The sequence below is a fragment of the Phyllostomus hastatus genome, unplaced genomic scaffold (assembly GCF_019186645.2).
Source record: "Phyllostomus hastatus isolate PE091 unplaced genomic scaffold, TTU_PhHast_1.1 phas_contig_196, whole genome shotgun sequence".
Lineage (NCBI taxonomy): Eukaryota > Metazoa > Chordata > Mammalia > Chiroptera > Phyllostomidae > Phyllostomus > Phyllostomus hastatus.
This window is the reverse complement of record NW_025333709.1, coordinates 3,145,685-3,162,057: the sequence shown is the minus strand read 5'-3', so window position 1 is coordinate 3,162,057 and position 16,373 is coordinate 3,145,685. Positions and strand designations below refer to the sequence as shown.

The 16,373-nt window shown below is 61.7% G+C and overlaps 2 protein-coding genes across 7 annotated transcripts in view; one reads left to right on the top strand and one right to left on the bottom strand.

The window, feature by feature from the left end:
• Nucleotides 1-724, bottom strand: part of EVC2 (EvC ciliary complex subunit 2) — a 59,670-nt gene extending 58,946 nt beyond the window's left edge. For all 3 annotated transcript variants that reach the window (XM_045834324.1, XM_045834326.1, XM_045834325.1), the window contains exon 1: nucleotides 455-724. In XM_045834324.1, the coding sequence (XP_045690280.1) occupies nucleotides 455-655 (201 nt within the window). In that variant the 5' untranslated portion in view covers nucleotides 656-724. The remainder of the gene's footprint in view (nucleotides 1-454) is intronic.
• A 1,744-nt stretch (nucleotides 725-2,468) lies between these two features.
• The window catches only part of EVC (EvC ciliary complex subunit 1), a 40,834-nt gene continuing 26,929 nt past the window's right edge, over nucleotides 2,469-16,373 (top strand). For all 4 annotated transcript variants that reach the window (XR_006785150.1, XM_045834029.1, XM_045834028.1 and 1 more), the window contains exons 1-7: nucleotides 2,469-2,857; nucleotides 5,046-5,174; nucleotides 9,541-9,624; nucleotides 11,589-11,824; nucleotides 13,301-13,385; nucleotides 13,708-13,806; nucleotides 14,399-14,536. Coding sequence is in view for 3 of the 4 variants with exons in the window: in XM_045834029.1 (XP_045689985.1) it covers nucleotides 2,684-2,857; nucleotides 5,046-5,174; nucleotides 9,541-9,624; nucleotides 11,589-11,824; nucleotides 13,301-13,385; nucleotides 13,708-13,806; nucleotides 14,399-14,536 (945 nt within the window). In the remaining variant the exon portion in view is untranslated. The remainder of the gene's footprint in view (nucleotides 2,858-5,045; nucleotides 5,175-9,540; nucleotides 9,625-11,588; nucleotides 11,825-13,300; nucleotides 13,386-13,707; nucleotides 13,807-14,398; nucleotides 14,537-16,373) is intronic.

The following is a 16,373-nucleotide window of genomic DNA, read 5'->3' as shown; positions in this document are numbered from 1 at the left end:
GGTGCGGTCAGGTACAGCCCCAGCCAGCGATCCCGGCCAGAGCCGTTACTCTCCGGCACGTCCTACACCGTTACTCTCCCGCGGGGCGCTCCCCTCCGCAACGCGCTCTGCGACCGCGAACTCGCCAAACCCCGACATCCACCCTTCGGGGCAGACGCTGCCGCGGGCGCTTACAGAGCGGGAAACGCGGGCGCAAGAAGGGAAGCGACTGGCCCTCCGCCCGAGGAGCTTTCAGGTACCCCCACCCCCACACACACACACTCCCCGCAGCCACCTCGCGGCTGTCCCCACCTTTCCGGAGAGTTCTCAGCGGTAAGAGGCTTGCACTAAGGAACACCGCGCGGCGCCCACCCTTTCTGATAAGTTCCCCAACTCCACGGAGCACCCCGCCGCGGGTGGAGACCGAGCCGAGCCGCCCGAGTCAGAGCGGAGACTGGGGGCCGGACCTCCTTACCTGCGCGGCGCGCTCGGGCCCCGCCCCGGGGGCTTCGGGGCGATCCCGGGGCGCCTGCGCGCCCTGGGGACGCTGGAGAGGACTCGGGCCCACGGGGAGCCAGCCTCGGCCCCGGGACCCGGCGGGCAGCGCCAGGGCGGCGGCGAGGAGGCCCCCAGCCAGCACCCAAGCAGCGCGCCCCGGGGCGGCCGCCGAGCCCATCGCGTGCCCGGGCCAGAAACCCCACAGTTGCGGGCGCCCCGGAGTTGCTCCCGCTTCCGGGCCCCGGACCCGCCCCGCCGCCGAGCATGCCCAGTGCGAGCCGCCGCGGAAAGTTTTCTGGAAGACCTCCCGCGACTGGGGCTTGGCGAGCCGGGCCGAGGCCCAGGACGGCAGTGGGAGGAAGCGAGCCACCCGGGCCTCGGCAGTACCCACAACAGATCCGGCGGCTCTCCTGCCTCCAAAGATCCCGGGGGCTCCAAGTGCCCCTCCACTAACGCCTGCGTTCTCTAACTCTTAGCGGAGACCACCTTCTCCAAAAAACCTTCCCTGACATCCACCGAGTGGAAACCCGAGTCTGCCCCCAGCCCCCCAGCTCCCTAACAGAGAAGCATTCGGAGAGGCAAGGCCATGTGTCCCGTGTGTCCCGGGGGCCCAGAGCGGGCAGGACGGCACAGGCAGGGGCTGGGGGGTGGGGGGGAGACTGGCAGCTCAGGGGCAGAGAGAGGACAAAATGACTCTCCTTTCTGGATGGGCTCAGTTCAGCCCAGTTGGGCACCAGTGGGGCAGGCAGTCAGGCCAGCCTGCAGGGTCTCCTGTGAGCCAGAGAGAGGGGCGTTAGTGTCCGGAGCCAGGAGGCGGCCCCTGAGCAGAGCCCCCTGCTACTCCAGGGTCCCTAGGCGACTGTTTCCACGTGTTCGGGGGAGGGGCTCCCCTCCTGCAGCCTCCCTGCAGGGCAGCCGGTCAGGTCTGCAGCCTGGGGCCCGGAAGCCAGGCAGCTGCCAGCTCCTCTTCGGCCTTGACCTGGCCGGACAGACACGGGCGCTCACCCATCTGTCCCATTTTCCGGAGGCAACACCTCGGGCGAGCCCCCTTTCCTCTCGGGCTGTGGGTTTCTTCATCTATAAAAGCTAAATCTGGGTGGTGGTTCCCATCTGGCCCACCCGGAAGGGTAGACGGGGAAATGATGAAAAAAAAAACAAACCAGAAACTCGAGCTGTGCGTCTGGGTTAAGAACACAAACACCACTCATCCTCTGTTGAAGCAGATCCCCGAGGTTCCCCGCCCCCCACAGGGAACTGATCTCGGACGCATGCGCGTCTGCTGCTATACCCCCAGCACCCAGGGCAAGAGCTGGCATCTAGTAGTTGCTCAGTAAGTGTTTGCTGGAAGGAGAACAGATGCTGACCTCACCTCGTTGTGTGTCTCCCCACGCAGCTCTGAGACCCTCCCAGCCTGGGCCTCGTCCGGTTCCTGGCCGGCCCAGCGCTGGTTGGATCCGCGCCGTCTCCGTAACCCGTCACTGAGGGAGTGATTTACTACACAGCGTGGGGTTTCTGCTGGGGGCTGGTGCAACAGTCTTTCTGCACACTGCCTCAGAGGAAGGTATTGACCATGGCGAAGAAAGGCATTAAGACAGACTCTTAAGAAAAGTTCGGAGGCACGATGGGTGGAGGCTGGAGTGGGACCTGCGCTGAGCCCCTTGGACCTGAGCTTCCTCATCGCCAGGATGGGGGATGGCCGGAACCACCTCGGAGGGCTGCTGAGAAAGCTGCCAAGACCGTCAGGTTAAATGCCTGGCACATCGGAAGCGCTCCGTAACTCTATCTGAGCAGCGCCCTGCTTGTTTGCATGGGGATTCCTTCTCCGCTGGAGGTCCAGAGGCCCAGGGAAAACCAAGGATTCTCCGAAAAGTTCTGCTCGCTGAAAAGCGCGCCTCCCGCCGGGCATGCTCAGTGCAAAGGCCAGGCTGGGGCGGGGCGGGGGGGGGGCTCAAAGTTTTGGGCGGAAGATCCAGGCTCCTCCCTCCGGCTCGGGCAGAGCGGGGACCCGGGAGAGGCAAGGAAGGAAGGAGGCGGCAGAAGCCGGAGAGTCGTCGGCGGAGCGCGCTGCGCCCCTGGCCCGCCTGGGCTCCGAGTCCTGCGTCGCCGACTGGGCAGGGACGGCGCTCAGGGCCGCTGGCCGAGGCGGTGGGAGGCGGCGGACGCGATGCGGCCGGGATGCGGCTGGGCCGCGGCCTGAGCGACCCCGATGGCCCGCGGCGGAGAGGCCTGCGGGAGCGAGGCGCGGCTGCTGCTGGGCCGGGACGCGGTACGGCCGGCGCCCGCGCTGCTGGTCCCCGCGGTGCTGCTGGGCGCCGCGCTCGGCCTGGGCCTCGGCCTGTGGCTCGGCTGCCGCGCCATCCGCCGGCGGCTACGACAACAGGTGGGTCGGCGGAGAGGGCAGCTGGAGTGTGGGGCGCACGGGGAGCCGTCTTCCTCCGCCCCCAGGGTCGGACTGCAGGCCCGGGCTCCACTTCCACTGGAGCGTGATCTCGGGCTTCGCGCCCACCTGGTGCTGCCCGGGGCTCCCCTTCTGCCGCGGGAGGAGGCTGGACACAGTGTTTCCAGAGGGAAGCGGCGCAGGGTCAGAAGGGCGCTGTCCCCAGAGATGCCTCCATCCGACGCCGCTGTGTGATGTCGAGAGCCGCCAAAGCTCTCTCGGCCTCAGTCTCCCCATCTGTAGCCCTGGGGGTCTGGACTGGAAGCTGGCGGGGACCCAGCTCAGCGCAGTGGCCGAAGGCTGGGGATCCCCTCCCCTGGGTGCCCATTCTGCTTCCTGGCTCCTTGTTTTACCTTGTTGGCTCTTCTGAGTCCCAGCTACTTCGATAGAATGCATTCACGCCTCCCTCCATTCATGCATCCTCCCTTCCTTCATTCATTCACCCCTACCGTGAAAGTTTGCTGGGCATCTTTCTGCCGCCAGCTCCCCGGTCCAGGGATCTTAGGGGCCACTTCAGTGAGCAGACTAGACCTTGCCCTGACCGCTGGAGGCGGGCAGCCGCCGGGAGACAGGTTACAAGGCAACGTGTGCTGATGACACAGCCTCACGAGTCCTGTGAGGGGAACCAGTGCTGGGTGCTGGCTGTGGTCTCTCCTGTCCTCAGAAGGTCCTGTGTCTTTACCACCTGTTTTAACCTGGTGAGTGTCACCTGGGCTGGCCAATAAGTTCGTTCCATTTTCCCCCCATGATGGCGCTCGTAGCACTTAGTTGTCTTTAACTTCCTTTGAAACAATTTTGTTGCATTGTATTGGGACAACTGTGCTATCAGCATGCATTTAAAAAAAAAACTTATCAAAATTAGTGAATTTTGTGTAACCATTTTAATATTGAAGGTGGCAGGAAATATGGAACATTTTTGGCATCTTGTGCTTTATTATTTCAAGAAAGGTAAAAACACAGCTGAAATGCAAAAACAAAAAGAGACATGTGCAGTGTGCGGAGAAGGTGTTGTGACTGATCAGACGTGTCAGCAGTGGTGTGCGAAGTTCCACACCAGAGATTTCCCTCTGGACACTGCTCCACGGTCAGGCAGACCAGTCAAAGTTGACAGCGATCAAATCGACACATTAATCGAGAACAATCAACAGTATACCACACGGGAGAGAGCCGACACACTCGAAACACCCAAATCAGTAAAGTTATGGGTGAAAATGAAAAATGTGTCTTTTAGTTTATGGGAAAAACCATACGATTTTTTTGGCCAACCCAATATCGTATCTCTCTGAGGGTTCTATAATTCTTCAAGTTCCTCCCCCCCCCGCCCCCACACTTGCCTTTTCCTCTTCTTTGTTTTGTGTTTGTCTTCCGTATTAGTCTGTGATCACAGGGCTGGTGACTCTTGGCCTCCCGATCATTTTTAAAGGGGGAGCCAAAAAACAAAACAAAACAGATGACAGTTTTCTCCTGGAGCCTTCACTGTAGGACACCCCGACGGGGCCTCCCCGGCAGAACCTGGTGCTAGGCAGCCGTGAGTGCTGGACAAACAGCCCCCGAGTCTCCGGCTCCGTCGCCGACCCCGCTCCCCACCCCCAGAGTGCTCCAGCCACAGGCTTTCCCGGGCAGGCGGAGCGTGCTGCCGCCCCGGGGCCTTTGCACGGGCTCTGCACTCTCCCTGCAAGGCTTGTCCCCAGACCTCTGGCTGGCCTGCTCTCCCTCACTCCCTTCGAGCTCTGTCTCCAATGCCGCCCGGCCCAAGAAGACGTTCCCTCCCGTTACTCCGCGTTCCCCCACCCGCTGTTTCTCCGCAGCATCTGTCGCCTCTGACACGCGACCTGTTCATCTCTTTGCCTGCCTCTCTCTCCTGTCGCTGGAACGCGAGGCCCACGGAGGCAGGGGCTGGGCGTGTTTTGTCCCGCGCTCCGTCCCCGGTGACGAGGGCAAGGCTCACGCTTCGCAGGTGCTCCGGGACTAACTCCCGGGCAAACACGTCCTCAGTCCCAAGGTTATACCCACGAGCGGCCGGCGGTGCAGAGCGGCTCCAGAAGTGTGTCTGGCACAATAGGGTTCCCGACCAGGGTCCCAGGGGCTCCGGCCGACTGACGTCAGCGTGTCCCCCACCTTTGGATTTCAGGTGGACGACCCTCGAAGTCTGCTCAAGAACCTGGAGTCTAATGCACAGGCCTCCTCGGAAACCGGCTCCCCGGCCAGGAGGAGGAGGAGGAGAGGAGCTCGGACCTCGCAGGAGGCGGAGGCTCTGGACGTAAGTGGGGTGTCCTCTGTCCCACCTGGCAGCCAGGTGTCACCCAGACGAGCCTGTGACAGAGCTTAGGTCCCAGTCGGCTTCCTTTTCGAGGCATAATTCACCTTCAATAAAATGCCCGGGTTTTACGTGTGCATTTTGATGAGTGACACGTGTACACGCCCTTGAAACCGATACCCCGGTCAGGAGTGATCTGTCACCCTGGAAAGTGCTCCGGGGCACAGGGGCCCCTTTCTGGCTTACCCCCCACCCCAAGCCCCTTCCCAAGGCAGCCACTGCCCTCTGGCACTGGGACTGGTTTGCGGGTTCTCGACTTCTACACCTGCTTTCTGGTGCCTGCGTCCCCTCAGCGTCTTGCTTTTGCCATCTGTGACCCGGCACGGGTCAGTAATCGGCCTTTAGTCACTGGGTACTTCATGGGGACGTGCCCCTGAGTGCTGTGTCGGAGTTCGGCTGCTCTGAATAGGGCTGCGGTGAACACCTATACGTTTGTTGGTGTGTTTGCTTTCGTTGTGTTTTATTTCTTTTAAGTAACTATCTCGGAGTAGGAGCCTCGAGCCTCCGACACAATGTTGAAAGATGGATTCTCGCCCTGGCCGGTGGCTCAGGTGGTTGGAGCGCCGTCCCGGACGGCAGGGGGCGGCGGGTTTGATTCCTGGTCGGGGCGTGCACCTAGGTGTCGGGTTCGACCCCCTGTCGGGGTCATGTGGGAGGCAACCTGTTGACATTTCTCTCTCCCTTCGATGTTTCTCTCTCTCTCTTTCCCTTCCTCTGTCTCTGAAACCAATAAAACATACCCCTGGGTGAGGGTAAAAAAAAAGATGGGGTCTCCCTGTCCCTCCGCCCTGGCCCCAGCTCTGTCCAGCCCGGGCCTGCCCGTGGGGCATCGCTTTCTGCTTTGGATGCTGGAACCCAGTCCCGGCTCTGCCGCCTGTTTGCTGTGTGACGTTGGGCCAGAGACGTGACCTCTCTGAGCCTCTGGTTTCTCGGCCTTATGATGATGACAGCAGTGAGCCGGCTGCTCGGGGTCACCACCAGGGGGCACTGTGAGCATTCCTGCCGCAGAGTAAGCGCTGGGTCACCCCATAAGGGAGCCGAGTCTCTCCACCTCCCCAGGAGGCTAGCTCATTTTTCCTGCGCGGGGATGTTTTCCCTGTTCACGGTGTAGCCCCGCCCAGCTAGGCCCATGACCGGGCTAATGATTGCCAAGGGTTCAGTGAGAGGTCTGCCCGTTCCAGTGGCCGGCTTGCCCCGTGGCCCCGCCTCGTGCAGACGGAGCTGGTCAGGGATTGCGCTCGGGGCCGATTTTGAGGGGGGCGTTGAGCCGTGACCCCCGTGTCCGCCAACCCACAGAAAACCCGGGCACGTGTGCTTCAAGCCACTCTTTGAGCGAGCTCTGTTTTGATAAATAGCTCACGTCAGCCAAAAAGAAACAGAACATTCCGGAAGGCTCTGGAGCCTGCGCAGCCTTGGCCTGTGCGCTCCATGACGGTCCCAGGTGTCGCAGACGGAGAGGGTGCTGCGCGAGCTTCACGGGCGCAGGTGTGCGCGTGCTGAGAGGAGCCCCGCTACGTCGGTGTGCAAAGTGGCCCCTCTCCTCCTACCATTGTGCTTTAACCAGTTTTCGGAATAATTGCCCTGGGTAACCTGAAGAAGCAGCACGCTGAAATACACGTTGGTCCAATTTCCTCAGCGGCTGTAGGGCTGCGGCCGGGGTGGCGGTCAGGACTGGGAGGAGCCCGGGACGGAAGGACAGCAGCAAAAACCACGCACCTCAGGCCGTTCGGGCGGAGGAGCCTGGGTCCGTGTGCTGGGCGCTTCTGGGTCCGAGTCCGCTCACGAGTGCTGTGACATCGCCGGGGCTGCCCCAGGGTGGGGTGGGGGTGGCACGCTTCAGGCAGACGGTGGGAAAGGCCAGGCAGCCCCAGGCTTCCCACCTGGCTGGGGTGTGTGCCTCCTGGCAGGGGCGTGGCAGGGGCGGGCCACAGCTGGGCTCAGTGCTGCCCTGCACGGGCCCTGGCACCCCTGTCCCGGCCTCACATCCACAGGTGCCAGGTGGCCCCTACACCCCAGCCTCTACACCCTGTCCTCCTCGGTCACGGTTCTCACGAGAAATGCACTTCTGTTCTGTGTCTCCCCTGTTGAAGGGGAGCTCCAGGCCGAGGGCTCATGCCTTTGTCTCGCTGGCACGCCTTCCACTAGGCCCTTCCTTTCCCCTTCCGGTGAGGAGTCTGCAAAACCGCCACGCCCTTCTGCCTCCGAGTCGTTTCCCGGGGTCGGTGCGTCTCTGCTCTGACATCCCCAGGGCCGGCGTGGTGGGTGTGCGACCCGTGAAGTCACGTAGGCCGGGTCCCGCCTCCCCAGACTCTGCTGCCTGGAAATTCTTCATCTTTTTTGCACAGGCCCCCACACTCACTTTGTACGGGGCCGCACCACTGTGTCACCAGGTCCGACGACAGCCTTCTCGCCTCTGCCACCCCCCGCTTTTGTACTGAGATGGGTCAAGCAGCGGGTGGTGAGGCCAGGGGCAGGGGGCAGGGGCTGGGGGGCCTCCCCCAGGAGAACCGCAGGGGCCCGTGTGCCGGCGGGTCAGGCACTGGCTCGACCCTTCATGTTATGAGAAAGTAAAACATCTCCTGTACTTTTCGCCCATGGGCACGGAGCTCTGTCTTCAAGGTCTGGCTGAAACCTTGGGGAGCCAGGAGGGCTGTGAGCTGCATAGCGATGGGAACCGCATGTTTAAAAGGTCATTTGATTGCCATGTGGAGGATGAAGTGGAAGCTGTCGACCCCTAAGCCTTGGTGGGCCCCTGTGGAGCCAGGGAACCTGAGTTCGAATCCTGGTTCTGGCATTTGTGAGCTGTGTGACCTTGGGCACATAGCTTAACCTCTCTGTGTCTCCCCTGTGCTGTGTGAGAAGCAGAAGCTTGAGGAGATGGCACACGTTGGTGGTCTTTCCCCTTCTTGTCACCTACGTCTGCTTTGGTGAGTCCTAAGAGACCGGCAGAAACGACGAGACCCAGGTCCGGCCCCTCCCTGCCCTGCTTCGTAGGGCATCATGGGAAACCCTCGCTGGAGAACCGCAGGGGCCCGTGTGCCGGCGGGTCAGGCGCTGGCTCGACCCTTCATGTTATGAGAAAGTAAAACATCTCCTGTACTTTTCGCCCATGGGCACGGAGCTCTGTCTTCAAGGTCTGGCTGAAACGCGTGGGCGTAGAAGTGGAGGCTGCTGGGTAGAGAGAGGTGCTCGGGGTCTGGGCACCAGGCTGCGGGCTCACCTGCCTGCTCACCTTCGGGCACTTGCTGTCGGTTTCCAAAGCCTTCACTCAGCGCCAACTTTGCCGGGTGCAGGGCGGTGCCCCCTGCAGGGGAGAGACGCAGAGAGGCGTGCGGAAGGGGAGCGGGCTGCGGACTGGGCGTGCAGCTGCAGTCAGGACGGCTGCCCGGGGAGGTGGTGCCTGAGCTGGGCCTCCCGGGCCCCTCACCTGTACTCACAGCTGCCACGGTTTCGCTCCTGTGGGTCCCCACCACTCTGCTGGGTGCCCTGCGCGCTCGGTCCTGGGGGCAGATCCACCCCCGGTGCTGTCCGCGATCCAGGCCTGGGTCCAGAGAAGGGGCCGGGCTGTCCATCCACGGCTCGTGGTCGAAGGGTCTCATCCAAAGTCTTGCGTGAGCATCACTGCATCTAGGTGTTTATACCGCTTGGCAGTGTGAGCGGCCCCGAGCACATCTCTTGACTTTTCCACTCAAAGAGGTAGTTTTTAAGAACAGTCTTGTTAATTACTGTCACGTTATTTAAACCCTGATTTCTTTCAAAGGTAAAGACTTGGAATTAAACGAATGTGTTGTTTAATGTCTGCTTGTTCATTCATCCATCTGTGGGTACACCCGTTCCTCCCCCATCCGTCCACCTGCCCTTCCATCTGTTCATATCCATCTGTCCATGCACCCATCCCCCATTTGTCCATCCATCTGTCTGTCCATCATTCATCCGTCCGTCCATCATCCATGCATCCATGCATCCATGCATCCATCTGTCCACTCATTCATTCACCCACCCATCTACCTTTCCAGCTGTCTGCACATCCCTCTGTCCACCCATCTGTCCGTCCATCCATCCATCCATTCACCTGTCCGTCCATTTATCCATCTATCTATCTGTCCATCCATCCATCCACCTGTTCATCCATCCATCGCCCATCCTTTTACCAAGCGAGCACGTACCTGGATCTGTGCATGCCTGCCGTGGTCCCTCTCCGAGGCCACTCTTACAGATAGGGTGCGGCATCTTGGGGACTCTCGGTGGTTTCTCCTGCGTCCTGCAGAAAGCGCTCCCCCCCATGCCATCTGTTCTGCTTCCTTCCCAGGAGCACGAGCCGTCCGTCAACAGCAACGTCACAGCGTTTGCCCTGAAGGCCAGAGTCGTCTATCCCATCAACCAGAAGTTCCGGGTGAGAGTCCCAAGCTCCGTCCTGGAAACGCGACTGTTCGGTCACGGACTAGAGACCGGGGCAGGGGCAGTGGGGTCGAGCGTGCCGTTCCGGGCTCTCGTGGAGGGTTGGGTGGCAGCGCATGTGGAGAGGGGTGAAGGTGGCGAGGCTCCAAAACGGAGCAGCACGTCAGGGCAGGACCCCCTCCCCTGCCCCCCGCCAATGACAGCGTCCCCTGGCATCTGGAGGCCAGGAGCTGCCATCGCCCGTTGTGTCCGCAGGGACACAGGTGACAGCACAGGGGGGAGGCCCCACCCTGCCCACTTACCACTGATGCAAACACGGGTTCGGACAGAATCCCAGCGTCTCGGTCACCGTCCCTGGGCCCAATGCCAGTGGCTGGCACACACTAAACACTCTCTGTAGGGCCGGCAGAGGGCTGCACATTTGTCCGCATCGGGCGTTTCAGCCTTGCACCTCCTCTGTAAGACAGATACCACTGTCAGCTCCACCTTGCACACGAGGGCGCGGAGGCCCAGAGAGGCCCGCGGCCTGTCCGACGTCACACTGCAGGAGGTAGCCGGCCCAGGCCACCTCTCCTCCCACCAGCCTGGCGGCAGGTCTCGTGCCTGGAGGCAGGAGCTCGTGCCGGCGGCCGGGGTGGCCGGGAGTCTTGCCCGGAGCGGCGTACCCCAGGCTGCCGGGGAGCCCTCGGCGGGTGAGATGCCTGTGACATAAGTTCCTGGTCAGGCCAGCTGGGGAGAATGCTGCCTGCTGTCCGGGCAGGGAAGAGGACTGTCTCTGGAGTCACGCTGAGGTCACTCGAACTCCGCCGTGACTCCCAGCCCGGCCACGTCGTGGCGTCTGGGGCCTCGGTTCCTTCCCCTGCCAAATGGGAAGAATGGCCCTCCCGCCCCCTGTGGTTCTGAGGGTGGAATCGGACAGCAGGCGTACGGGCCCCGCGTGGCGCCTGGCCTCCGTGCTCTCAGTGCAGGCTCGGCTTTCCGCGTTACCACTTCCTGCGGAGACGGCCAGGTGTCAGGGCTCTGAGAACTCCCGCCCGGGACTTTCCCGGGTTCAGCTTTCTTGGGGACCCTCGCAGTGAGCAGGGGGCACGGTTCACGGAACTGGACCCCGGAACACACACAGGGGGCCACTTCGTTCCCTTGGCTCTCCGGGGAGCGGGGAGGGGGGTGGGGGGCAGACTCCCGGGGCAGAGGGGCATCTCTCCACCCTCAACACCCGCCGCTGGGCAGCCTCTGCAGGGGGTGACCCAGGGTCAGGGGAGCATCGTCCCCCCCGCCCAGAGGCTGTCCCAGGCTGGGTGGGGGACAGCGTGTGGGGTCAGGCCAGACGGAAGGGACCGGGGGCCTGTGGACCCTGGCAAGGGCTGCTGTCAGAGAAGCTGGGCTCGGGAGGGGCTGCTTCAGCCTGGGGTCAGCTGGGGGTCAGCCTGGGCACAGACTCCTGCTCAGGCTGTGCCAAGCTGCGACCTTTTGTGGTCACGGCAGGAACTGCATTTGTTTGACGAGGAGCTTCAAGCTGATCCGAGGGCGGTGGGGTGCCTGCCGCTTGGAAGGCCTGGGGGCAGGAGGTGCCACTCAGGACAGTGTGGGTGAAGGAGAGCTGGGGGGTCAGCAGGTCAGTGGACAGAGCAGGCTGGTGAGTCTGAGGCAGCAGCAAGAGGTGGGCCAGGCGGGTGGGCTGCACAGAGGGGTCAGGGGGTGGCCAGGTGCAGGGGCCACCAAGGCCAGAGGCAGGCTCAGAGCTAAAGGGTGGGGGCCTGGGTGCAGAGCGTTGGCCTCTTGGGGACGAGGGCGCCGGGATACAGGACCCTCTCAGCCCTCCCCAGTGTGCCCGGGCCGTCCTGGGAGCGGCCAGCACACGCAGCGGGTAGAGCCACCAGACCCCTCCTGGTGGTCACACACACGTGCACTAAACTTCTGGCCTCTGTCCTGCCACCCCTGCCGCCACTGCCGCCCCAGCCGCTGGCCGATGGCTCCTCCAACCCATCCCTGCACGAGAACGGGAAGCAGGCGGCCCTGCCCCACCAGCCGGCGGAGGCGTCCCCGTGCAGCAGCCTGGGCAGCCTGGGCCCGGCCGAGAAGGACGACGACTGCAGCTCCTCGTCCAGCCTGCGCTCGGCCGCCAGCGACGACCGCTTCCTCGGCCGCGCCTTCCTCCGGGCGCACAGCTTCCCCGAGCTGCTGGCCTGTGAGAGGTGAGGAGGGGGCGGGCGGGCGGGCGGGCGGGCGGCAGCCAGCCCCGGTTAAGCGCTTCCCAAGCGCTGGGCCAGGGCTGGGCACCATGTGGGACTGCACGTTGTGGGGGGTACAGGGGTCAGGCCGGCACCACTGCCCACCCTGTCCCTGCTGCCGGCACGGCTGGGACAGGGTCGGCGACAGGTGCCATATCTGCCGTGTGGAACGCACATTTCTGGCCCACATTTTTGGGCGCAAAAACAAGGATGAACTTTATACATGGATAGTACTAATTCCGTATCTATAGAAATGTTTTTCATTTCTTTTATGTAGGCGTTTGTACTAACAGTGTACCTCTAGAAAGCAGTAATGATAGCCATAGGCAAAATAACACCCTAGAGTACGATAATCAGTGTGTTTCTAAATAGTAAGTAAATAAATTGAATTAAAATATTGAAACAAAAGATTTTTTTCCCTGAAAGTTTGGGCCAAAAACGTGGGTGTGCATTATACACGGGAGCTCATTATACACGGCAAAATACAGGGAACTATTCATTAGACGGTGAATTGGTGCCTCCTGACAGTCCTAGCGGGCGGGTGCTGTTTTTGTCCCCATTTTACGGAGGACAAAGTGAGTCTCAGAGAGGCTGAGTGACTTGCCCGAGGTCACACAGCAGACGGTGAAGGGGCCGGGGCTGAGCCCACCGCCTTATCTCTGGAGCCCAGGCTCAGCGTCATCCAAGCACCCAGCCCGAGCAGGGCTCCGCGTGTGGGGGTGCCCAAGACCCTCAGCCCAGCAGGCGTGTGGGTCGGCACTCAGGCCCGTCCGCTCTGAATGCTGGTGAGGAAGGTCAAAGGCCGGCACACAGTCCACAGCCGTGGAAACAGTGCGCCCAGACCCTGAGCGTGGTGTGGACCCTGCGGCTGGCCCAGGGTGGGAGGGGCTACTCCGCTGAGCGGCAGCCTCGTTGGCTGGGCCCCCCTCGCCGGGAAGGGCTGTTTCTGAGCGTTTGGACCGTCCAGCAGTTTGCGTGGAGTGTAGTTACTGAAGACACATTTATTCACACCCTGCCTCTTATCTGCCCCCGTGACCGTGCGACCGATACTTGATTCCTCTGGCCCTCGATTTCCTGAGTCAGTTTCCTCGTCTGTAAAATGGGCACAAGAATGGTGCCATTTCAGCCCTCAGAAAGGTGACATGTGATACTAGATGTGCAAGTGACTGGAAGGAGGAGTTAGTCTCATTTTTCCCACCGTCCAGCTCTTCCTGATACGTCCTTAATGCCCAGGCAGCGCAGTTTTCTTCCAGTCACGGGTGGATGTCAGGCAGCCCCTGTGGGTCCCTCGTGGAGACCGCGGCTGGCCGTTCGGAGCCTCCGCGTGCGGCCGAGCTTCAAACCCGGAGCCAGGACGCACGTGGCTTGGACTGAAGTGTGACCTCTCTCGGCGCCTCAAACACACTCAAGGTCTTTCCTGTCTCTCTCGTGGCTTTGCAGCGCCGACCTTGACCTGTGCATCTATAACCTTCACTTAAAGGATCTGCTGGAGCTGGACACGGCGCTGAGGCAGGACAGGCACTCGGTATGTGGCGCGGGGGACTCGTCACCCTTTCACAGCGCAGGACCGGGGCCACAGGCGGTCTGTGCCCTGAGTCCCCGAGACCCTGGGGGACGGGTGTGCACAGCAATGGAGCCGGCACGGCAGGACCGGAGAGCGACGTTGGGCACAGACCCCGAAATGGCAAAGCAACTCCTGCCACTGGGGGCACGGCTTTGCTTTACCCAGAGACACAGACACATAGACACACAGACACACAGAGAGAGAAGCAGGAGGAGGAGGCGAGGGAGGGAGATAACCATTGTTTAAACTTTCCCCTTTGTTTCATTTCCTTTTCTGGCCACAGATGTTTATTCAGGTCTTAAAAATGTGCCTGCTGGACATTTTTCCGAAAAAGAAGTCGGATGATGAGTTCTACCAGAAGATTCTTTCGAAACAAGAAAGTGTAAGTCTTCAGCCTGTTACGTCAAGGAGCCTGAGAGGTGGCTTGTTACAACACATAACACCTGGGAACGTGGTTTTGCTTTCGTGGGTGGAAATGGTGTATTCCCACATACACTTCTAAACGCAGTCTAGGGACACAGAAGGATGTGTGCAGATGTGACAATAACCAAGTGTGTTTCTAAAATGTGAGGAAACACTGGCAGCAGAGCAAAGAGAAGGATGTTGGTCATACTCATCGCCCAAGGGAGTCACCGCTGATGTTATTTTCTGCAGAAGCTTGGGCTGTTTTTACATGTACAATTTTGCAGGACTTCACAAGGATTGAAAGATCCTGTTTCACTGCTTACTAAGCATGGTCTATTTTTCCTGGGCGATGAGGAACATAAAAGAAAATAATCCGTGATTCTTGAGCTCTGTGTTTACGAGGAAAAGAGATTTCTGTCCTCCAGCCTGAAATGGGGCCACACCCGGAGCATTTAATCACGGCTAAGAAATCCGGTGTGGTGATGGGACAAGTCAGAGCGTTTCTTTTTCTAGGATTTAAGAAACGTTAGATTTTTTTTTCCTTAGTTTTCTTCCCTCTGCTCCTCCAGGACCTGCGGGAGCTGGAAAGGGGGCTGCAGGTCAGGCTGTCGGACACGGAGGTGCTGGGCGCCGGCGACCCCGAGTTCGTCACCCTGGCGGCCGTGGAGAAGAAGGAGCGCGAGCACGCAGAGCAGCTGATCGACAACGTGCGTGCGGGGTGGGCGCTCTTTCCGCAGCAGCAAAGCCGGGGCTGCGCTCGGGGAGCGGGGAGCCACGGGTGCCCCGGGAGCGTGTCCGACACGGGAACTCCCAGTCGGCTGTGCCCTGCAGCCAGGGACCCATTTCTGAGTGACGCCAGGGAGAAGGTCTGACAAAGGGGCAAGACTTTTTTTTTCAAACCAACCCCCCCTTGTTTAAATCTTGGGTGGACCTTTCTAGCATTGAAAGCCAAGGTTGCTGTGACCCTCTCTGGCCTTGCCAGCTGACTACTGGCCCCTAACGCCGCGTACCCCACTCGGAAAAGCAGGATTTAAATTCAGAGAGGGTGGCTGCCCTCCGACATCTCCTTCTGGCTTTTGGGGGCCTTCCACGCCCCCCTGTTCACATACTATGTATTCAACAAACGTCTCCTTGGAACCCAGGCACTGTGCCGGCTACTGGGTATCCAACATGAACTTGGGCCTGGCCCTGCCGGAGAGACGCTCAGGCCAGCCTGGGGGCGGGGTGGGGGGTGCCGGGGACCGACAGTTGAGCAGGTGCAGACTTATGGGCCACGAACGTGACAGATGGGAGCACGTGGGAAAGCTGATCGCCGTGGAGGGAGGCTCCGTCCCACCCCAGGGCCCGGGGCATCTTCGCAGAAGAAAGGACCAGGGGGCTTCTCGGAGAAGTGCGGGCGCTGGCCAGTGGGCAGGCTGAGAGGGCAGCCGGGAGGGCCGGGCCCCAGGGTCCTCCACTCCTGCCGGGAGGAGGGTCCCTTTCTGTTCTAGGAGGACCACACAGGCTGCCGCGGGGGTCCCCTAAAGAGCTGCAGGGCCAGTGCAGGAGGGGTTTCATGAGGGCGGGTGTGGTGGGGAGGGGGAGGGGAGGAGAAGCGGGAGCTCGTGGGGTGGGATATAATGAGGTTGGGGGGGAGAGGGTGCACAGGGTCAGTTCTGTGGGAATAAGGACCCCAGAGTGAGAAGCAGGCGGGGGGGGCAGGTGGTGAGTCTGCTCGACAGCCTGGAGGTGCATGGGGACAGAGCCCCCCAAGCTCAGGTGGGAGGGCAAGGAGAGCAGGTGTGTTCTTAGGGGGAGCCGGGAAGGGAGGGTGCTCGGCCGGGCCCCGTGGCCCCCAGAGTCCCCGAGGCGGGGGGCCGTCTTGTCCGTGCCTGCACATTTCCGGCAGAGGGGGCGTGTCGGTGACCTGCAACCACCAGGGGGCGCTCCCGCCCAGGAGCGTGCGGTGGGGGGTGGGGGGCGCGCAGAGGAGGGAGTCTGTGCCCGGTCCTGCATCCCGGCAGCAGCTGAGGGGCAAGGGCCCAGGAGAACCAAGACGAGATGGCAGAGCAGGGACTTGGAGGAACCAGGAGGGAACCTTGTCACGGACGCCGGGGGAAGGCCGGGCTTGTGAGAAGGACGACGGGGCCCCTGGCTCTCTGGGGCTGGAGGAGAAGCCGCAGCGCTGGCTGGACGTGGAACTGTTTCCGGGTGCGAAGTTCATGGGCGATCGTCCACTTCCTGTCCCAGCAGCTGGAGACGGGGCCCTCTGATGGGCCGGAGGGACAGGAAGGTGGCGGGTGGGGTCAGTGATGGCTGAGCTGCTGCCCGGAGACCCCGAGGTGGGAGAACAAACTTTTGAGGAGGGGCCGTCCCTGCCGGCGCGGGTTTCCTCCTCCTGGCCGGGCCCAGCCCTGGGAGGCGGCTGGCTGCACCGCGTCGGTCTCAGGCTGTCGTTTTTCTCCACCTGCAGCCACAGCAGCAAGATCAGTGTGGGTCTGGCGTCCTTGTCCCCCGACCCCTGTCCAGCAAGATCCTGTGGGTCGGGGGCCCTGACCCCTGACC